The 23842-nt window shown below is 43.3% G+C and overlaps 2 protein-coding genes across 2 annotated transcripts in view; one reads left to right on the forward strand and one right to left on the reverse strand.

Moving 5' to 3' along the window:
• Nucleotides 1–23842, reverse strand: part of LOC307156425 (GTPase IMAP family member 8-like) — a 56783-nt gene that overhangs the window by 16673 nt on the left and 16268 nt on the right. The gene's annotated exons all lie outside the window — the stretch shown is intronic.
• On the forward strand, nt 5479–10280 carry LOC307155236 (uncharacterized protein; the record flags this gene model as incomplete). Its single annotated transcript, XM_079865797.1, has 11 exons — nt 5479–5850; nt 6652–6811; nt 7069–7291; nt 7385–7511; nt 7664–7962; nt 8053–8143; nt 8227–8343; nt 8453–8894; nt 9043–9214; nt 9534–9682; nt 9770–10280. The coding sequence occupies 8 exons, from the start codon at nt 5479–5481 to the stop codon at nt 8558–8560; spliced, it is 1497 nt and encodes a 498-aa protein (XP_079721923.1). The 3' UTR covers nt 8561–8894; nt 9043–9214; nt 9534–9682; nt 9770–10280.

Raw genomic sequence — 23842 nt, forward strand, 5'->3', positions numbered from 1 at the left:
AACACATTTACAAGTGATACATAGTTTACACTTTAGATTAGGGGATGCAGAAAGTGTTGTAAATCATTTATTCATGCGTTTACACATCATTGTGTTGAACACAGTTACTTGCCTGTTACAAATGATCTGTACGTGTATACATTTACAAGGCATTTACAACACTTTCTGCACCCTCTAATTTCTACATACATACAAAAAAAACAATTTATTAAACATTTATGAAACGCATATTCATGTTTTGTAAATGATTAGTTAATCATTAACTAATCAATTGTAAATGACTTATAACTGAATCTACAAAACATGCATACAATAATTAAACATATAATTTATTAATCATTTATGAACGCATAGTCATGTTTCGTAAATAATTAGTTAATCATTTACTAATCACTTGTAAATTACTTGTAATGGAATTCACAAAACATACATAAAATGTTAGTATATCACTTGCTATTCATTTATGAATGTTTTGTAAATGATTATAGTTCATCATTAACTAACCACTTATACGACTTACAACTAAACGTTATTATAAAGTGTTACCGCATCATTACTCCAGTCTTCAGTGTCACATGATCCTTCAGAAATCATTCTGATATGCTGATTTGCTGCTCAAGAAAAAGTTCTTAATATTATGAATGTTGAAAACAGCTTGTTGATAGTCAATGTTGAAATAGTGATCTTTTTTTTCAGGATTCTTGATTAACATTATAAATGTCTTTTCAATCATATTTAAAGTTATTTAACAAATATCTTACTGGCCCCAAATTTTTGAACTGTGGTGTATACATTTTCCAAAATGATTTTATGTAACTGTTCTAATTTCTAATTTTAAGGTGTTGGCGAGGTTCAATCTACAGCCCAGGTGATTTGCAACCAACAGTGATTTTACACATGAAACATGACGTCATGTGACAACAGAAAACTACTATTATAAGCTACCAGGTGATGGCAGTGAGGGATCACAAAAATAGAAAAACTGATTTTTCTACCTTGATATACAACATGTTATGCCTATGTAAATGTGCTTATACAATATTCATTCATCATTACACACAAATTTACAGTACATATCTCCCAGCACACGCCTTAATTTTTATTAATTTGAACATTTTTTAAATGTTCCTAACTCATTATCTGTTTATGATGGATAGTCTCTTTCAGGGTTTAAAATTGTGTGTTAATAGTTCAGTTCTTGAACCACTATGCTCCCAAAAGCTATGCAGAATAAACCAAGAAATTCCATACGGACCTGTTTTTGTTGTTTGTCGTACACCCCCACTGAAATTTGACCCTTTTCACTTGTACACTGTGGTATGGAATGTAACCTATTTATCACAATATTTCAAGATTATGATGATGCAGTATGACTTAATTTTATGTCATTTCAGGGTGCTTCTAGTGTAATGCCTAAACAAAAACTGTCCATTTATGACCAAAAACACTGTATAATACAACAGAGTACTTTTGTGTGCATATAGCATTTTAAACAGGGGTTATTGTTGATATAGAATACAGATTTTCTACTGATGAAAAATTATTTGCATGCTTCATATTGTTGTACATACAGTAGCCAAAAGTGATTTAAAAAATATATATATAAGGGAAAACCAAAACCAAACTTGGATAAGGACAAAATTGTTTGGCAAACTTCAGCTACAGGTTTTATTGTACTATGCAAAGGGGGGAAAAAGAACACAATTTAGCATGTTTAATTTCTTCATCACAAATAAAACAATTGACTATAAGCACAACTGTGCAATATGTTTCTTTTTTGCTATGCAAAAACCTTTAACAAATGTTTAATAAAATTTGAATAAAGGGTGAAGATGTCTATTTTCGGACATCACTTTTGACCACTACTATAGTTCCTGGCCATAATTCAGTTATTTTATTGTTTCAGATGGACATACAGGCCAGCACTTGCAGTTCTACATTCTCATTGGCCTTGCAGCGTTGCTGATCATAAGCTTCATCACTAATGTTCTACTTTGCGTGACAAAGACAAAAGGTAACCATTGACTTGACTAAAGTATCAAATAAAAGTGCAAAATATGCAATATTTTGTATTATTCCCTTTAACAATGGCATTTTGAAGTACTAAAACTCGTCTGATATTTCATCTTATAACAGGCAACACATCTCAGCAAGTTCACGCTACAGATAATGTAGAGTCAAGGGCACAGGTTTGTTACATGGTAAAATGACATGCGTATCTAAAAGTCAAGTACTTAGTGGTGTAGGTGATGTATACATCACGTCATGGAAATGTTTATTAAATATAAATATGTATATATATATATATATATATATAATTTATAGTACCACATGACCTCTGATGTGAATTATGCTGCCGTAAAATTCACAAATTCACAAAGTTCAAGACAGCCGAGAGTGGAGAGGCAATGGCAGACAGAATACTCTGGACTGAAATTAATCGATTATGTACTGTAACTGTATTTGTACTGTATTTCTGTACTGTCTTTGTAATTGCTAATATTGTTTGCTAACCAGAGCCACTATGAATGCCATATTTTATGTTCTGAAATAATTATGACATTTAAATGTCTCTTTATTCTGTTGAAATAACCCCAGCCATGCATTGAGCTCTTTCTTGTGTATTAATGTACTGTGTGTGAATGAAGAGTCTTATTTTACCAGAAAAACAAACTTTGGTTTTGATTAACGTTAGATAAGATGCACCACAAACCACAAGGTCTGAAAGTTAGCCCAGTAACACCCCTGTGCTGTGGTAAGATCTAATCAACAGACCAAACAACATAGAAGAGCTTTAGTCAGCTCTCTTTCATTCGACATACATGAGACTGCCAGCAGTGACTTTGGCCTATTTAACACCTACTCAACTCTAAGGGGGGTAAGCCATCATTTCAGAAGTGAGGGGGACAGAAATGTCACGTGTAATGCCAGTTTTTTCTGACCTTTGTCTAATTGACAGGTTTTCCCTTCTTTTAATTAGCTAAGAAATCAAACACACTGCTGAACAATAACCACTCATTTGTATTCTGCAATATGTTTTCCTATATTTTCCTTATGACAATTTTATGCTTGGTTTATATACTACAAACACTTGTGCAATGAGTCATCATGGATTTTATACAACTTGAATTTTTTTTTTAATCACAGAATAAGCCAGAAAATGTACTATTTTATAGTTTCTATACTGTAACAAAGGCTGCCAATTAGCACTGCATAATTCATGTACTTTATTCTTATGAAAATACCCTGAGATGACTTGAAATACACACATAAACCATCTATTGTTGCTTCTATTGTTTATTGTCTTCACGTTTAATCAGTCAAAACGTTTCTGCTTTTTATTCAGCTACAGCGATAGCTGGATGCATTTGTCCATATAATGGGTTTCCTGGAAAGTCATAAGTTATTACAGTCCGTTTTGGACTTTCTGCAAGACGGCGCCTTTCCAGTATGAATGAAACATACAGTACATTACATGAGTGTTTAGTGCTCCATAATATTCACATCGTCTCGTTTTGGATAAGAATAAAACTACAGGTCATTATCTCTTAGAATTTAAATCTAGATTTATTCACATTGGCCAATGAAAACCTCTATGTGAAAATGCATATGAAGGGATGGTGGGATGATCTCATGCTTTCAAAACTGACTTTCTATTGCCTCCCTGCAATTTCCTTTGTTCTACGCCCATTCTTAACCCTTTCCCTTCTTGCTGTGTGGCACTCTTTGTCCCATTACTCATGATTAATGAAAAAACATGACTCCCACCAGGAAAATCTCTTCATTTCATCCAACTCCAGCAGAAAAGTAAGAGAGGAAGAGATATAATGGAAAGTGGTCAGGCTAAACATGTCAAACTGAAACGGGCGGAACGAGTGAATTACCGTAAAATTTCAAATAATAGCCAAGTCCCAAATAGATGCCTGTCTCTTTTGCACGCCTGGTGTGGCTACAGGTTTGGATAAATAAAGGCCGGTCTCAAATAGAGACCCGGCCTGTTTTTTAGTTTCGGGTTGTATTTAATCTTCTAAAACCCATCAGATCGTCTGTTTAAGCCAGTTCTATGGAGCAGATTGCCCCAGTTAACAATTTTTGGTTCCCAGAACGTTCCCAGAACGTTATTTTCAGGTTCCCAGAACGTTCCCAGAACGTTCTCAGAACAAACATTCTAACGTTCCCTGTTAGTTAGCTAGGAAAGTTTTCTTTACGTTAATAGAACGTTCCCTATAGGTTAGGGGAACGTTCCGGGAACGTTGCCGAAAGGTTCTCGGAACGTTCCCGGAACGTTCCCTATAGGTTAGGGGAACGTTCCGGGAACGTTGCCTAAAGGTTCTCGGAACGTTCCCGGAAGGTTCTCGGAACGTTATAAAAAATAAATTAAAAATCTTTAATATTTATATAATTTCTATATTATAATTTATAATATAAGTATAACATAAATTACCAATCTAAATTAGGTTGTAAAGTGAGTTGAAAATTTCAGGCCTAATTTCAACCGTGAATAAATGGTTATATTTAATATTCATAATAAAACAATTCATAAAAGATTTGCAGACCATTTATTGACACATCAGATACATCTTTCACATAAAAAACACGTTTCTGATCACATCTTAAGCCTGCATTTGATCAAGCATACCCTAAAAACAGTTATATTGTGAAATATTACTACAATAAAAATAACTTTGCATACATGTAAATATATAGTAATGTGTAATTTATTATGTATTTATACAATTACAATTTAATTTAATTTATTGTTTAATAAAATTATAGGCCTATTATTTTTTAGTTTATTAACAGCAACAACAGCTGTAAAGAGTAAGTTGACGATCGCCATCTCCATAGTGAACGCGCTAGAGAGAAATGCACATCATGGATTACATAATCAGACTGTAGCCTATTTCTTTTCGTTTTAAATTGTTAAAAAGACATTTCAAGCTTTCTTAAGATATATTTCATGTCTGTGAGGGTGAGGCCTACGCTGAGTTTCGTTAAATTAGGATGAGATGCGCTCCAGCAATGCAAGTGACCGCGCGGGCGCCGTCATCATTAGGCCTATCGTCTGCTATATTTGCTAAAATCCAGGCAATTGGTTGATAAAAAAAATATTAAAATTAAGATACAATTTATACAAAACGAAATTCACTTAAAGGCCATCTTTCAATTTAATTTTATAACTTAATTTATACAGAATCTTGTATGAAAATGTCAATTCAAAAAGACATACATAAGAATACATATGTTTTATAAGACCCACGGGCAGAAATTAAGAAAAAAGTGTACCTATTCTAAGCTAGGCTTCAAAAAACCGCCCTTTTCCAGAGAACGCGTCATATGACGTAAGGACAGGCAAACAAAGGCGGGGGCGCTGCCCTGGACCCTGGTTCTCAGTGTGGGTTTACGTAGTCTGAGAGGTGGTAATAGAAAAGAGAGCTTGTCGTTATCGTTATTATATAGTACGTTTGAGTTGTCACAATGGTGAATTCTTGTGTTTGTTTTGGATGCAACAACTCCAACTTGTCTGGCCATCGGGTCCACCGATTTCCAAACAAGAAACACAAAGATTTCCGTGCTTGGATACGTTTCGTCCAGGCAAAGAGAGGCCATTTCGCTGCCTCCTCGGTGACAAGACACACGGTGGTATGCGAAAAACACTTCACACCGGACAACTACAACCAAGGAGATCTTATGGAATTTCGCATGGGATTTCGACGAAGAGAGTGGGTTAGGCTGGCAAATGGAGCTGTCCCATCGGTGCATGCAAGTCCACCAGCAAAATCTGGCGGGAGTGAAGAGTCCGTTAGCACTAGCAGAGAATCTGCGCGCCGAAAACGGGAGCTTTGCACAGTAAGTCTTATAATACTTTATACAAATTGTTGCATCGAAATGTAGCTCTGCATGTAATTTCTGCAAATGTATTTTTCTTGATGTTATAATGGATTAGTTTTGCCATGACTTAGTTTGAGAAGTTAACGTTAGCACCATGAAGGCACGAAAGCCCGCCTAGCTGTTAACGTTAGCTTACTCCTGTTACACCCCGTGAGGCTGCACATGAGCCTCCTGACACTTATTTTATTGAACTAATAAGACGGGCTTCCAGACTGCGACCATTTTCTGAGAATGTGAGAGTCAAAATTTTATGTGGTCGCATTTGCAGCAGTGCATGCAGGTTCATGTAACGTTAGCCTACTACTCGGTTAAATTCACGCATACATTTTCCTGCATTGAACTTGGTTTAGCGCCCGCCAAAGTGAATTTTTGTCCCGCCAAAGCTTTATTTGATCGGTGAGTAATAGATGAACTGCTGCGCTTGGCTTGTGACAGTGTGCATGTTTCGAGCAGAGAGAGAGAGAGCCCCTGTCGCGCGCGCGCACTCTGTAAACAAGACTTCACCGTCTCCAAAACGCATCCAAGTAATGCTTTACACTTTCGCCTGGCATCCGAAGAGAGAGAGTGCGCGCGCGCGCGCGACCGGGGCTCTCTCTCTGTGAAGCTGGTATCAACAGGGCACATGCGAGGGAATGCAGCTCGGGACAACTTTGAAAAGATTTTGAAAAGATTAGCAGTCTTTTAAATAATGCATGAATGGGGTATTTTCATGAAAGGACTACATTTTTTTAAAGTTTAAAGTTGTGATTTTGTTTTCAGATTTTGGGAGAGAGTGCTGCCAGCAAAGACGGGGCGGGTGCAACTGCCACTTCAGATCCTGAAGATGATGTAGATGGAGACATCTCTACAACGGACCCTGAGCCAGTAGTGGTCCATCGTGGATCACAGTGCAACATAAGATGTTTACATCGTTCATTAGGTAGTTAGCTTATATCTAGCATTCACCATACATGCCATATACAATCACAAATAAGGATTACATGTCAAAATTTTTCATGATCTCCATGGTTACTATTTTGTAATTTACACTTTTCAGACAGTAAACATTAAAAATTATGAACTTCATAATGTTAGAAAAATATATTTTGTACTGGGATGCATTAGATTAGTGCATGTGTTGTTGCCAATGAATGTACAATGGTGAACAATTATTAAGATGAATCTCTTTCATCTAAGCTGTTCAGGTAAAGCCTCAGATGGTGGATGTGGGGACTCAAACCGAAAGGTTTGAGCATCGCAGATCAACTCCACTGGCCAGTCCTGAACAAAGTGATGATGAATGGTCATTTTCTGATATCATCAACCATTCTGGTGATATGTCATGGAGTCCCGGGGAGGAGATGTTGAGCGAGTCCTCTGAGGAGGAACCAGAAGAGCTGGAATCTCTCAGTGACCCAAAGTAAAAACCTTTTTATTAATGGAAAATGTCTGATTGTGTATCAAAAAATGTCATAGTCTGAATTAATGTGTTTTTTCCTTTTCTTGTTTTCAGTGCTGTTGACAAGTTCATTGTTTGCCAGAGGCAGTTGCTGTCTTTGTTCACGGTTTGTCCTGCATGCTGTGGGGAAACCCAGGGACACATAATGCACCCGGAAGGAACCTTCATAAAAGTCAAGCAGGTAATGTCTTATTTGTCAACTGTCTGTGAGGAGCTGAATTATAGTCTGTGAATGTACAGTATGTATATTCATTATTTGTGTCTTAACTATACAGGTATTTCACTGCCTCATCTTAAAGCTGCTTGAGTCTTGAATCTTCTCTCATCTTTCAGGCCTGCGGAACTTGTGGTTATGAGCGTTACTGGCAAAACCAAGAGAAGGTGCATCGAAACATGCCTGCCTGCAACCTTTTACTCAGCGGTGCCATCCACTTCTCAGGTTGCATGGCTACTCAGACAATCAGGATGCTGAAGCTGTTTGGACTGCAGTGCATAAGTCCCGGCACTTTTTTCCGCCATCAGCGCTATTACACTATCCCTACCATCGTGCAGGCCTGGAGGAATGAGCAGAAGGGGATCATCAGGGAGTTGAAGGAGACTGGGGGTGGATTGATCCTGTCTGGTGACTGCAGGTAGAATGGTCAAGCTCACGTCACTGATGTAGAACAGGTCAGTGTATTTTTGCATTAACCTCTAAATGTAACTGTTTTTGACGTTCTTAGATCAGATTCTCCTGGACACTGTGCCAAATATGGTAGCTACTCCTTGATTGAGGATCGAATTAACAAAGTTTTGGATGTTCAACTTGTCCAAGTAAGTTGATGTCACATAAAAATCTTGCGTCTGATTTAGTTACTGATATTACTGTTACTGTTAATAATCCGTTGGTTTTACAGAGCTCAGAAGTCCCAAGCAGCTCTTGGTGTGAGCTAGAGGGTCTAAAGCGGAGTATGCAGTTCCTGATGGACCAAGACATGCAAGTGTCTGCTCTGATAACAGACAGAAATCGGCAGGTAATGATGCTAGGAGAGATCTAAAGCTGAACAGCATATTGACATGCACAGTATCACTCAAAATAAGTTCTAAATTCTATAAAATCAATTTGTGTCTTATTTGTTTTAGGTGGCCAAGTGGGTACGTGAGAAAATGTGTTCAGAAGGAACAAGGCATTTCTTTGATGTCTGGCATATTGGGAAAAGTATGTATTGTGATGTTGGTAGTTCTATATAATAGACTTGTTTTTTGTAGTTAAATTCACTTTCCTAATAATTAGTTTGCTCTGCTCTGTTTGTCTGCTCTGGAACAGGCGTACAGAAAGCACTGGATGCTGCTGCAAAAGAGAGGGACTGTGAGGATCTGAAGCTGTGGAGGCCAGCCATTATCAACCATCTGTACTGGACCGCAGCTTCCACTCCTACAGGAGATCCAGATGAGATGCAGGCAAAATGGCAGAGTATGATAAATCATGTACAGGACATACATGAACACAGCACTCCTGCATTTACCAGCTGCGCACATCCACCGTTGGAAGGAGAGGCAAGAAACAAGGAGTGGCTGGAACCAGGTACAACATAGTAGCCTATGTTAAAAGATGTCAAATGTTTAGTTTGTCAAGTTTAGTTTGGTTTTATCAATACGTAACCCCATGTGTACTAATAATTACTTGTGTTATGAAATGCGACAGACTATATGACATAATATGTTTTATTCAGGATCACCAGCAGCCACTAAACTGGAGAGTGTAGCTGCCAGGAAAGCACTGGTAAAGGATATTCGACAATTGTCACCTCAGCATCAGACATTCTCCCTGGAGGCCTACCATTCCCTCATTCTGCACTTTGCGCCCAAACACACTGGCTTTTCTTTTCTTGGGATGTACAGCAGGTAGTGTTATCACTCAAAAGTATCAATACTAATAAAATTAGGCATTTATTTTCAGTTTCAGGATATTGCAATACTTTTGTAGCAGGATGATGACAGAATGAATATGACTAAAAACTAATGCAGTCTTGTATAGCAGACCAAAATGTTATTGATTGATAACTGCATTACATATTATTTGCAACAAAAAAAAAATTGCAAAGATGAGTCATTGTCTTAGACCCATTTGAACTGAAAACATTAATGTCATGTATTTCTGTTGCATTTCACTGCATTGGGTTAGCTTTGGAGACCTAATGTTCTATCTACTTATCTCCTACAGACTTCTCTTGGCGGCCCTACATTACAATAGTAATGGCAACAGAGATGTAGCTCGAACCAGTGAGGGTGAGGCACGCTACGCCGTTCGCTACCCACGGTTTCGGAAAGGTGGCTGGGTAGTCCACCCCATCAAGGAGAAACCATCTTACGGTTAGTAGATTCACTTAGTTTTTCAATATCTTTTTTATGTGGGTCAACCATGTTACTAAATGTGTTCTAAACATTTCTCTCCTCAAGGATACGCAACAAATCTTATGGTCTCTCTGGTAGAGGAATACTCAAAGTCACCACAGGCCCTACAAGAAAGCAGTGCTGTCTTGTCCTCTGCTGCCCCGCCCCCCCTCACCACTTCCCTCCAGAAGGTTGCCAAGGATGAGGCAGTCAGCCTCCATCTCGCACAACACTCACGCTTTAACATCTAATAAAAGATCAATTTTACCAGTTGAGTTTGTTTCACTATGGATTTATTAATCATCTTCCAAGCGGGGCCACTGGAAACCTTTGTATGTTTGTCCCTCCTCTGCAAACTGCCTCCTTATTGCTGACACAACACACGAAGGTATGGCTTTCCTAATGTCCCTGCCTAGTATTCCGTACGCCCAGCGGACAACCTGCCTGTATGCTGTGTATCGGAACTGCCTGTGGTGGAGATTGGGACATAATTACATTTTGATCATACCATGGTTTCATAATAAACAATTCCAATGGTAAATATTGCATGTCCTGTTGGCTGATATTCTACTGTACTACACAACACCAAAATTGTTTTTATAGTAAGTATATGGAAACCACTGAGTTTAAAAACCTGCTTAACAGGATTTACTATTTTGGTGTAGAAAAGCTGGTTCTTTAAATTGCAGTGTGAAATAATTTTTGCTCAAAACATACTCTGGTCTGCTGGCTTGGAGAGGGCCATGCTCCTGTCTGAAGTTCATGTATGCTATCTGCAGCACCAAAGGATTCAGACAGGATGCTTCAAACCCTGGATGGAGTGTGAGGCAGGTAATGTCTTCTGGGGGATCTAGGGTTTGGACAAGGGTCCAATAGGCGTCGACCTCCCTACAGCACACACTCTCCACTGCTGATGGCATAGCCTCACATCTACCACACAAGCACCTGTTAAACAAAATGTGCTAAGATAAACTCACTCTCCTTCCCTCCTTGTAGCTCTAGTGGTTGGTGTAAGACCTTGTAAGAAACGACATGTAGACTACCTACTTACTTCCTAAAGCTTATGTAAATATGCACTGTAAAAAGACGACCCCCCCCCACACACACACACACATTTATGCACAGTATAGGCTGTCAATTAGATGCATTTATCTGCATGCCTTACACCCAGTATCCCTCCACGTGACAATAAAATATCCTTGTAACAATGACTATATTTACATGAACAGCATATTCCCGTCCTAACCGGAACACTAACTGCTTTCATACATGTACTCCGCAGTACATGCGAGCTCATTTACATAATGTCTAGGAAATACTAGGAGGGGAATAGTATAACAGCCGGCTAAGTTCGGAATTCCAGCTGGCCGGTTATGTTGTTCAGATATACGGCCCAAACGCTTGACATCTGCAGAAGCAGAACATGCGGACACCTAGGTCTGAAAGCAGCTACTGATTAAAAAAATCAGCTAGCAATTTCTACAAAATTTCACGATAAACTATGTTGTGCAGAAATGCACAGCTTTTCCATCCCTGTCCAGACTAGCTGACCGTCACAGATGTAAGCTAACGTTATAGCCTACAGCATTCATTAGAATCTGGGATCTAAACTCAACATTTTAAGACACATGTTGCATATGGTGACAATCTACATGGATGCTTGAAAAACAACAAAGTCGACAGCAATATTGCAAAATATGATTTATTAAAGATGCAATGTGATAAACATGGAGACAACGTTAGCCACAATTAGCTATAGCCTGTGGTCACTCACCAAGACACCTGCCCAATTCTCCACCGATTCTCCTCACACCACAACTCTATCTCTCTCCTCTGTCCATTTACCCTTCCCCTTAACTCTGCCTGACCCCTCTCTTGCCTAGGTGGCTCATAATTATACGGCAATGGCCCATCGTAAGAGTTTACATTAACCCCTACTGCAACCTCTTCACTGTCTGACTCCATTACGAAGAGATGAGATTTACCGGCCGTTGCGTCACTTCCGATCAGAGCGTTTTTGACAGCGGAAGTAATTTTACTCACACTTTCTTTTTAAAAACTTTTTTCATGCACATTTATGATTAATTTCTTCACGCAAATCGAGTTCCTACACTATTTATCTACACGTTCATTCACAGGGATCTTCAACTTGAAAGATGGACTTTAAAAAAGGCTTTCTACAAAACAAAAAACTTAATTAAGTGGTCAAAATCATCTGACCCGCTCCATGTCTCTCGATATTGCGCATCCTTACATCTTATAAGATGTAAGAGAGTATACTCGTGCGGTTCACTTTTCATAATCAACATAAATTAAAAAATAACATTATAATATTTTAACAAATATTAAACTTAATGTTGCTGCACATTCATTTTATTCTGAATTTTGCACACATAAGTTGAAAGGCATTTGTTTGCATGCATAGCAAAACATATCTGCAACATTTATCAAATTCACTGATAATTATGCGTGCATTTATTAATTATTATCTTAATGAATAATGAAACAAGGACGAAGCATATAAACTGCGTTGTTTGTTTAGAATGGATCGCAAATAGATCCGAATGAAGAAACGTACATAACCATAGTAGAAAATGTGTCTCGAGTGTTCCTGCAGAGAGGGGGTTCTCGCTGCAGAATCGGATCAAGACAAGCAGCGATGTCGCCTTGCGGAGAACAAGGTTACGCGGCTTATGCGCATTGCAAGTTGTGGAGAGACACTGGAAGTTCGCTTGAGTAAAAACAATAGGCTTCAGATATTTTATGTTGGGAAGGGGGATTGGTTTGTTAAAATATGAATGTGAAACCATAGTAAAAACAATTGACGTTGATTGACGCCAATCGGTGGTTCATGTTTTTTGAAAGTTAGGCTAATAAACATGTTGCATTCTATACAGCCTTATGTCATTTTTTAAGTTACATAGCCTGCCTCCAGTTTTCCTCAACTTGACTAATTTAAGAGGCGATAGGCCTATTTGAACGGCATATCATCAAAATGTCCGGAAAACGAAACCTTTGTGACCGGCACCATTTTTTTCTAGCGGAAACTCTGCCGTGAACACGTGTCAGAGATGTATATTTTGTGAATAAAGATGCAATGGGTTTTTTTTGCACACACAAAGTATTCACTTCATAAAGTTGAGGTTAAACCACTAGTCATATTGATTATTGTTACAATGTCTTTTACCTTGAAAGTTGTAGTTGCATAAACTGTGAAATGGAGGGACAGAAAGCTCTCAGATTTCATTAAAAAGATCTACATTTGTGTTTCAAAGATGAACGAAAGTCTTACAGGTTTGCAACGACATGAAGGTGAGTGATGAAAATGTTTGGTAATGTTTGACGCATAAGGTAAATCAGTTCCTCAGGGGCACCAGTAGATCTCTTCCTGATCTCTGATCTGCTCCTTCCACCGTCCCAATCCTGGATTATTGAGCCACGACAGAAGTTTCCACTTTGAATGCTTTAGCCTGGATGTTTTTTCTCCAGCATCTAAAGTGAGAAAGAAAACAATAACCAAAATGTAAATGTAAAAAAACAATGGTTGTCCAAAATGTGAAGTATTTGGAGTTCTCTTACGAGAGGTTCTCTCGTATTGCGTAGTTACTACGCTACGGGAAAGCCTTTCTTTCTCGAGATACTGAAGCCAAAAATTATCCTTAATTTTTATAATCTTGTCAACGCAGTGCGGCAGCCTGCAGACCTAGGGCAGGCTTACTAGCGTGCCCATTGGCTGCCCTGCGGCAACTGCAGCAGCCTACCGCTGAGCCCTTGGCATGACGTCACGACCAATGAGCGCGCTTGGCGCGCTTAATGCGTCACAGCCCGCGAAAAGGGGTGTGGCTTAGCGTATAAAAGCGGGGCTCGGAGGCTGCTTCTCTGATTTCTGTCTTTTCAGCGAAGCTCTACGCATCGCTGCTCTCTGAGGAAGCCGCCGTCGAAACAAGCGACCAGCACGCCGAGGATCTCAGCCTGAGGACGCCGGCCGCCTTCGCCGCCTTCAGCTTTCCCTGCCTGCTTCGCTATCCGGCGAATATATCCTTTTACTGCTCTGTGTTGTATGTGTTTGTGTGTTCGCCCCGCGACACACTTTGCATCTAAAAGAGCGCGAGGCGTTGTTGCAAATGCCTCGCTCATCCTGTGGCTCGTGCAGAGCCGCGCTCAGCGACGGAGACCGCCACGTGATCTGCGCTCTCTGCCTGGGTTTCGACCACGCAGCCCGCGCCCTTCACGGGCGGCTGCGAACAGTGTGAGGACTTGCCGATGTCGACCCTGCGGGCTCGACTCGCCATGTTTCACGATCCTCCACCTTCTCCGGCTGCCTCTTCCGGGCCGCGTAAGAAAAAACGCCGCTCTCAAAGGCCTTCCGAGCCGGTGGTTATAGCTGAGCGCTCGCCGGAGCCCCTCCCGCGAGCCTCGCTCTCTCCTTCTCCCCCGCCCTTCACCGACGCGCAGCGGCCGGCCTCTGGCCCGCACTGCCGTCGCATCAGGGGGTGAAGCAGACCAGCTGGTTACTCCCCTCTGTCAAGCCGCGCAAACGGCGCCGCTCACAAGGGATGTCAGAACGGACGGTCACGGGCTATAGCTTCCTTTACGTTACAAGGAAGCTACCCCCCCCCCGACCCCCCCCCCCCCCCCGGATGACGCACGCCCTCTCCACCTCTGTTCGAGCCGCGCAAGGCGCCGCTCACAAGGGATGTCAGAAGTAGACGGTCACGGGCTGGCTTCCTTTACGTTATAAGAAAGCTACCCCGCGCCTCGGTCGCGCGCGTCACTCTCCGGCCACCTCCGTTTCTCACACATTTCTCAGTCCCCTCCTAGCTCAGGCGACTAGAAATATCTATATTGCAGTAAACGAGCCTGTTGTTATACACGCACGCCTGCAAACAAACGATGTCACAGCACATAATGACATCTTCCCGCTCTCTCTCCCTTTGTTCGAGCCGCGCAACTGCGCCGTTCTCAAGGGATATCAGAGCGGACGTCACGAGCACCGGCGAAAGGAGGAAGAGAGAGTGATTTCGTCCCGCTTAGGCCGGACTTCCTCCAATCCTCACATATTTCTCAGTCCCCTCTAAGTTCAGGCGGCTGGAAATACAAATACTGCAGTAAACGAGCCTGTTTTAATACACGCGCGCCTGCAAACAAACGCTCGGTCATATGCTCGCACTGACTGGAAGCTCATGTGTGCCCCTGTGGCTCAGTGGCAGAACATTAGGCTTCCGCACCAGAGATCCGTGTTCGAATCCGGCTCTGGCAGCAGAAAAACTTTTTTCTACTTGCTTCTCCGAGTTCGCGGCCAGCTTTCTTACATACAGAAAGCAAACCCGCATCTCACGGGATACATATTTCTCAGTCCCCTCTAAGTTCAGGCGGCTGGAAATACTAATACTGCAGTAAACGGGCCTGTCTTAATACACGCGCGCCTGCAAACAAACGCCGAAACGAAACACGACGCTCGGTCATATGCTCGCACTGACCGGAAGCTCATGTGTGCCCCTGTGGCTCAGTGGCAGAACATTAGGCTTCCGCACCAGAGACCCGTGTTCGAATCCGGCTCTGGCAGCAGAAAAACTTTTTTTTTTTTCTGCTTGCTTCTCCGAGCTCGCGGACAGCTTTCTTACATACAGAAAGCAAACCCGCATCTCACGGGATAAATATTTCTCAGTCCCCTCTAAGTTCAGGCGGCTGGAAATACTAATGCTGCAGTAAACGGGCCTGTTTTAATACACGCGCGCCTGCAAACAAACGCCGAAACACGACGCTCGGTCATATGCTCGCACCAACTGGAAGCTCATGTGTGCCCCTGTGGCTCAGTGGCAGAATATTACGCTTCTGCACTGGAGAACCGTGTTCAAATCCGGCTCTGGCGGCAGAAAAATATTTTTTTCTGCTGGCTTCTCCGAGCTCGCGGCCAGCTTTCTTACATACAGAAAGCGAACCCGCATCTCACAGGATGGTGCTTGAGTATTTATGAGCGTCTAAACATATGAGCCATCAAAGCATTTGCTCTATAACGCCGATGGTGTTACAAGTGTAGAAAATGTGCCCACTCCCATGTGCTCACTGCTACACACAAAACACGGTCTCCCCGGTAACGCTCACAGAGCGCACTCTCATAAAGCGGACACATGCCGCTTGAGTACTAAGTGTAGTAAATGTGCCCACAACTCTGTGCTCACACCTAGCTGCTGCCCGCTCTATCACACAGTTACCCCGGGTTGCAGATCCTCTAAAGCTCACAAACATTCCGGCTCTGGCCGAAGGTGTCATAAGTGTAGAAAATGTGCCCACTCCCATGTGCTCACTGCTTCACACAAACATGGTCCCCATGGTAACGCGCATAGAGCGCTCTCTCATAAAGCGGACACAAGCCGCTCGAGTACTAAAGTGTAGTAAATGTGCCCACAACTTTGTGCTCACACCTACCCGCTGCTCGCTCTGCCATTCAGTTACCTCGGGTCGCACACCCTCTAAGCTCCCAAACACTGGCCGTGTCATAAGTGTAAACTCTGCGCCCGCTCACGTGCACGCGCACTCACTTTTAGACATTACAATCCCCACGCCGCTTTCGCGCCAGGGGTGTTTGTCAGCAAATCGCGCTCCATCCTCTGGGACCGAGCTACCGAACGCTGTACAGCCGGCCAATACTGTTTACCAGCCCCCGTGTTCGAGCACCAGCGGCGCGCACGCCGCTCCATCCTCTCTGATACAGGTTCCCCAATCCCGCGCAGCGCGGCGATCTGAACCCAGAGACCATTCGACCCCTAGCTATGCATGCGGAAGCATGGGAAGCTATTCAGGGCGCGTCAGAATGGGTGCTGAGTACTATAAAACACGGCTATTCGCTTCAATTCGCTCGTCGCCCTCCGCGCTTTCTAGCACAGACGGAGACGAAAGTGAGTTCAGAAGCTGCGCACCTGCTTCAAGCTGAAATAGCGAAGCTGCTGCGCAAAAGGGCTATAGAACAGGTTCATCCTTCTCTGAGCGAGTCGAGCTTTTACAGCCGCTACTTCCTCGTACCCAAGAAGGACGGAGCGTTAAGACCTATTTTAGATCTGAGACATCTGAACAAAGCCCTCATGAGACGGCCGTTCAAAATGATCACAACCAGAAAAATCCTCGCGCAGATTCGCCCAGGAGACTGGTTTATCTCTCTCGATCTAAAAGACGCATATTTTCAGATCCAGATAACTCCCCGTCACAGGCCATTCTTGAGATTCGCCTTCAACGGTCGAGTATATCAGTACACAATCCTGCCCTTCGGCCTGTCTTTGGCACCCCGTACATTACGAAATGCATGGACACGGCTCTCGCTCCCCTGAGAAAACAGGGAATGCGAATACTGAATTATCTGGACGATTGGCTTATTCTAGCGCTGTCAGAGACGGAACTTGTGTCTCACAGAACAGCGCTTCTCAGCCATCTGGAGGATCTGGGTCTCTCGGTCACTGGACCAAGAGCTCGCTATCGCCCCGTCAGTCAATTTCCTTCTTGGAATAGAACTGGACTCGGTGGCTATGACGGCCAGACTGTCGGAGCAGCGTGCGCGCCGCATCCGCCTCCTCGCCGCATCCCTCCAAATAGGCAGCCGGGTTCCGCTGAGGACATTCCAGCGTATCCTGGGGCATATTGCCTCAGCTGCAGCAGCGCTCCAGCTGGGCTTACTGCGCATGCGCCCGCTTCAACGCTGGCTGAAAGCGCGCGTGCCCCACCGAGCCTGGGCGGCCGGCGGCTTGCGAGTCAAAGTGAATCAGAGCTGCATTTCAGCCCTGCAGCCCTGGCTGGCAGCCGAATGGTATCACACAGGAGTGACTATGGGAGTGATTTCACACCGGAAAGTTGTCTCGACAGACGCTTCCAACCTAGGTTGGGGAGCGCTCTTCGAAGGCAGACCGGTCTATGGCCGCTGGTCAGACCAGGAGAATCTCCTACACATAAACTGTCTAGAGATGCTCGCGGTCGAGAAAGCGCTCAAACACTTCCTCCCATTCCTCCACGGTCACCATGTTCTAGTCCGCACGGACAATACATCGGTAGTGGCCTATGTGAATCGCCAGGGCGGTGTCAGATCAAAGACGCTCTGCACCCTGGCGGAACGCCTCCTCGTGTGGGCTCAGCACTCTGCGCTCGCTGAGAGCCGCGCATGTGCCTGGCCACCTGAACGAGGGCCCCGACAGACTGTCCAGGGACAACGTTCCCCCTGGGGAGTGGTCTCTACACCCCCAAACAGTCCAGTCACTGTGGCGCCGTTTCGGCAAAGCGAAAGTCGACCTTTTTGCGTCAAAAGACAACGCTCATTGCCCAGAGTTCTTCTCGAAGAACGAGGACGCGCTGGCCCAGACCTGGCCCAGCGGCCCGCTGTATGCTTTTCCCCCGGTCTCTCTGCTGCCTCAGGTCATCAAGAGAATCAGGGAAGCGCGCCACACAGTGCTCCTCTTAGCCCCATACTGGGAGAACCAAGCTTGGTTCCCGGATCTAATACAGCTGGCAGACTCAGCCCCCTGGCCGATACCGGTGAAGAGAGACCTTCTCTCTCAAGCCCGCGGCTCGATATGGCATCCCCATCCAGAGCGCTGTCTCTGCATGCGTGGAGCCTCAACGATTACACGCTGATCTGCCAGACGGGGTCATGAACACGATCATACAATCTAGAGCCCCCTCTACGAGGCGGCTCTACATGTCGAAATGGTCAGTGTTTAACAGATGGTGCACTGCTAAGGGGCTCGATCCACAGACATGTGGGGTATCGCGAGTACTGTGTTTCCTTCAAGAGTTACTGGACGCGGGCAGGTCCCCCTCCACGCTCAAAGTCTATGTCACGGCCATTTCAGCGCTCTCTGTTCAGAGCTGGGCCGCGCATTAGGAAGGAACGAGTTCGTCATCCGCTTCCTTAGAGGAGCCAGGAGGATGAACCCCCCGCGACCCCCCTCGGTTCCTATGTGGGATCTTTCACTGGTCTTGGAGGCCCTGAAAGCGCATCCCTTCGAACCCTTGGAAACTGTGGATATGAAATACCTCACGCTCAAAACCGTTTTTCTGATAGCACTGTCTTCAGTCAAACGAGTGGTGGAACAGCTCTTTGTTTCGTTTGGCGGGCGCACCAAGGGTCTCGCCGCCTCGAAACACAGCCTGTCCAGATGGATAGTGGACGCTATTGCTGCTGCTTATGCGTCTAAAGACCTGCAGTGCCCATTGGGCATTCAAGCTCACTCCACCAGAGGCATGGCCTCGTCGTGGGCGTGGTCCAGCGGGATTCCCATTCATGACATTTGTGCAGCGGCAGGCTGGGCCTCCCCCTCCACATTTGTTAGGTTTTACAACCTGGATGTTCCCGCCTTGCAGGCGAAAGTGTTATCAGTCTAAGTCTCGCGTATGCCAGCCCACTATCTGTGCGCGGGCTACGTTGTGTGATTTAGCTCTACTGGTTGAGCTGCACTATACAGGGAATTGTCAGTTCGGACCGGCCGTGCCGCTCCTAACCCCCTAGTGTGTGCTTATGTACGGCGCTAGCCCTCTGTGGGCCGCCCGGCTCTCTGCTATCACGTTCCCCGGGCTCTCCCTGGGACTCATTCAGTGGATGCTGGGCGCGCACGGCGTTGACAAGGGTGTTCCCGTAGCGTAGTAACTACGCAATACGAGAGAACCTCTCGTAAGAGAACGTTTCGGTTACTAACGTAACCTCTGTTCTCTCTAGAAGAGGGAACGAGTATTGCGTAGCCCGCCGTGCTCGCGCCACGAGCTCATTCGCTTCATGCGACAGAAACCAGAGAAGCAGCCTCCGAGCCCCGCTTTTATACGCTAAGCCACACCCCTTTTCGCGGGCTGTGACGCATTAAGCGCGCCAAGCGCGCTCATTGGTCGTGACGTCACGCCAAGGGCTCAGCGGTAGGCTGCTGCAGTTGCCGCAGGGCAGCCAATGGGCACGCTAGTAAGCCTGCCCTAGGTCTGCAGGCTGCCGCACTGCGTTGACAAGATTATAAAAATTAAGGATAATTTTTGGCTTCAGTATCTCGAGAAAGAAAGGCTTTCCCGTCGCGTAGTAACTACGCAATACTCGTTCCCTCTTCTAGAGAGAACAGAGGTTACGTTAGTAACCGAAACGTTTTCTTGAGTTTTCCCTCTACATATTTGTGCAAGATTTCAGTCATAGATAAATTGTGAATGTTTGCTTGATTAGACATTACCTGTCTAGCAACGTATGTTTATGCTGAAATATAATATTGGTTTGTGTTTTAAAATCAGCTATCACGTCATTTTGTAGCGAACTGTCTCGTGTGATAAAGTTTTGAGCTTCAGAACTTCCGATAACATAGTGAGTTTTTAGGGAGCGAATGTTTCAGTGCACTGTAAGGATTTTGTGATAAAGACAGCCCTTAACCACTGACTACTGAGCTAGAGACCTGAGTGATATGCACCCAGAGTTTAGCACCTTGATTAGCTTGTTCAGGTGTGCTACACTAGGTTGGAGTAAACCTCTGCATGTAAGTGGACCTTGAGAGACAATGTTGATATCTCCTGCAATATGTTCTGAACTTACATCACTGGTGTCCAGACCAAAGTTCTGCAGAGTTTCTGGTGATCCTGGATCAGCTGCTCAGGTCTGCTTAATAGGGTTTGGAGCTTAACTCTGTGAACAGGACTAACGTTAGATGGCAAACAATACTGTAAAGGGGAGAAGACAAACAATATTATTATGTTATAAATAATTTGTTCTGTATTCATCTGCTTACCTGTACAAAGTATGCATCATGAATAAGCGGTATATATTGAATTTGATCTTTTAATAACACTTTTTTACTACATTAATACTACAAACCTGATAAAATGACTGGGCAGTGGAGAAAAGCCTTATTTTGCCCTCCAGGTGGGCGTAATGGTGTGACGTCACGTGATAACTGAATTAACCATACAGTGCACACTTTTTTGGTTAACGTTAAATAAATTAGCTTATTTCCATTCATCCATTGACCAGTTGTCAGCAAAACCTTTACAAAACTACAAAATCTCTCATCTACACATAAGATGTGATTAAAAGCCCAAAATTGCAGCTCAAGTCTATAGTTTACCTAAATTAACCTTACCTTTAGTTAACAGTTAGCCTAACAGTTGAGATGCTAACGGACTTTTGCGAAGACACTAAACCATTTCTATAAACTAAATATTCAACCGAAGCAAGTCATTTACATCAAAGAAAGTCTCAGAAACATTTGTATGTACTATTTGTGTAATTTTATGGACTAAACATACCTTAAAGTAGTTAAAACAACAGTGCGAGACGGAGTTTCGCTGATTGTCAGTTGAGCTCATAGACTGTAAAAAAATATGGACGTAGTGTCCGTGACGTCACCCGTAGGTTTCTGAAGAGCATTTTTGAAGCCTAAAGTGGGCGGAGCCGGCCGTCGCCATCTTGGCCTTGCGTCACTCCCGGATAACAGAAAATAGACAAACAGGCGGGGCGTGAGTGGAGCTGAAGCCTGGCTATCTGAAATCACCTAGCTCGACGTGATCGAGTTAGCTGATGATGTAAAGCCAATTAAACGTTCCTATTTTTGCCCTTCGAAATATTATACTAGTTAAAAGACATGGCTACAACAAGTGAGACTGTGTATTACTTCGAGAGTGTTTGTGTGTGACAGTGATTTATGTGCATAAGTTACATGTCCGTCACTCTTTCATGGTCCGTCAGCGCGGCATCGCTCAAGTTCGTAGAGAGCTTATTCAGTCCATTTTAAATTCTGATGTTGGCCGTCTCTCAAATGGGTTATGGTTTAACCGTTAAACCATAGATATATTGCCTTTGAAGTGCAAGTAAATGCGCTAGAAAATCCGCGCTCATTCACGGACGGAGAAAGCGCCGACGCCTGCATGATTTCATCTGACGGTAACTTAACATAAGCATTATAATCCATCTGTTCCGTGAGAGCAGAACGAACGAGCATTTATTGACGTTTTAAATTTGAAAACCCCAAAAAGCAACGAAATTGTCAGACATCCATTAGTGCATGTTCACAGAGGAAAACAACTGAAATACAGCGCTGGTTGTTCTCTCGAACAATAACGACGGAATCCAAAGACGTGGGCTTTGTAACGTTACCCAAGTATTAAATCGTATGAAATAATAATCCCGAAAAAAAGCACAAACACTGCAGAGGTGGCAAGTTCAGCAGCTAACATTGCTGAGGTGAAGTGACGGCTAGTAACAGCAGACAAACAGCTAGCACTGACAGCGGCAATCCACCTGTCACTCAAGTGGCTTGGCCACACCCTTAAATTTAAATATTAATCAACTAAACGGACGAGTTATAAAATAATTCACCCCCCTCACAGTTGTTATGAAGGGCAAAATTAGCTGTATAGACCAAATCCACATACAGACACCAGGCTTTAAACACGTTTTTTTCTGCTGTAAAATTTGCCATTTTAACATGGGGGAGATACAGATTTGACTCACTTCTGACAACAGCCTCAAGCGGCCAGTCAACGAATTGCAGTTTAACTCACTTCCGTGTTGGTTTCAAGAGAGAGACGGGGAGGTTGCCGCTTGGTTGAGCTGCTGCCTCGTTTCCATGGTAACGCCCTCCGCTCCAGTTCAAATGCGGCTTGAATGTTCAGCGCGCGCGCCCATTAAAACACAGTAGAAGTCACGCAGCATTTACATTAATTTTGAATTGATGGAGTTAATAATTTGATAATCAGCTAAAATATCCTGAAACTTGATACGTTATTAAGTGGATAGGTCTGTGGCCATCGCAAACTGTAAATGGAATACAAAATGTATTTCAATATATTTAACAGTGCTTCACATATACAGTATGTGAATATATTAATATGCAGTTATTAATAGGCTATTTAAGTGCTGTTGTTTCGGTGTTAAACTACTGTGATGTTTAATGTTTTTATGGATGTATTATAGGCATATTTAATGTAGTAATTGTCAACAAAATGTTTAGAAATAGGTGTAATAATATTCAGCACAAGTGTTTTCTACGAGATATAAACCACTAGGGAGCGCTTTTTGCTGGATTTATGCCATATCATGTAGGTATTGCAAACGTATGATATTAAAATAATAACCTGCAGAGAACGTTCCGGGAAGGTTCTCTTTAGGTTATAAAATAACAACCTGCAGGGAACGTTCCCAGAACGTTCTCTTTAGGTTGTAAAAATAAAACCTACAGAGAACGTTCCTAGAACGTTCTTATTTGGTTCCCAAAAAAATAACCAAATGGGAACCATATGGGAACGTTAGGGGAACGTTCTGTGTTTACTGGGGCGCACGCAAGAGAGCCCAGTGCATCTGGGCGGGAGCTGTTAGCGCAAGCAAGGCAGGCAGAGTTAGCGGAGGCTGGAGAGGGAGAAGTGGAGGAGAGCGACGAAGAGGAGGAATTCACTAACTTGTAGTTGAGGATCGCGGTGATGATGATAGTGATGAATAGGGTCCTTTTGTATCACACGATTGCAATTGTTTTACATGGTAGCCTTCATTCTTTCTTGTTGATGTGTTTCTGGCAAATAGTTCATACAGACATCCCAACCTGCAAAAAGTCATTTCAGGGAGGTACGCCCACTCGCAGGCGAGTGCAGAATGAATGGAGGTCTATTTTTTTCTAGTAATTTGAATGTTGTATTTGAAAGGAGATGCAAAGAAATTACACATTGCTGGGTGTTAGATTTTTTAGAGTCACTTATTTGCTTTAAAAAGTATTTTAAAGTGTCAATGACGTCATACACATCGTACTAACAGAGATACTGCTTTACGGCAATCCTTCAGTCACTTTGGTGCTTTCGTACTCTGTACTTTCTTTTCTCTCGAGGCATCGACAACACAGCTGACACAGGTAAATACACGTGCTAGAAGAGTTTTTGTTTTGTGTGTTTCTGGTCCCGCTTCGGACGCCACAATGCCATCAAGCGGTATCTCTGGTCGTAATCAGTACTTCACTGATCATTCAGCGTTCATTAGCAGAATGCTAGCGTGTTATGGGCAACAACAACTCAACCTGTAAGAAATCGAAAGGACATAAGTACTCGTTCATTCAACTTTTAACCTATAACCCATGTTGAACTAGCCTGGTAATACCAGACTCTGCTACTTCACTTTGCTTCGTAGACAGAGTCTGGAATAGCATAATAGAG

Source organism: Squalius cephalus (assembly GCF_949319135.1).
Source record: "Squalius cephalus genome assembly, chromosome: 3".
In the NCBI taxonomy this organism is placed as follows: Eukaryota; Metazoa; Chordata; class Actinopteri; order Cypriniformes; family Leuciscidae; genus Squalius; species Squalius cephalus.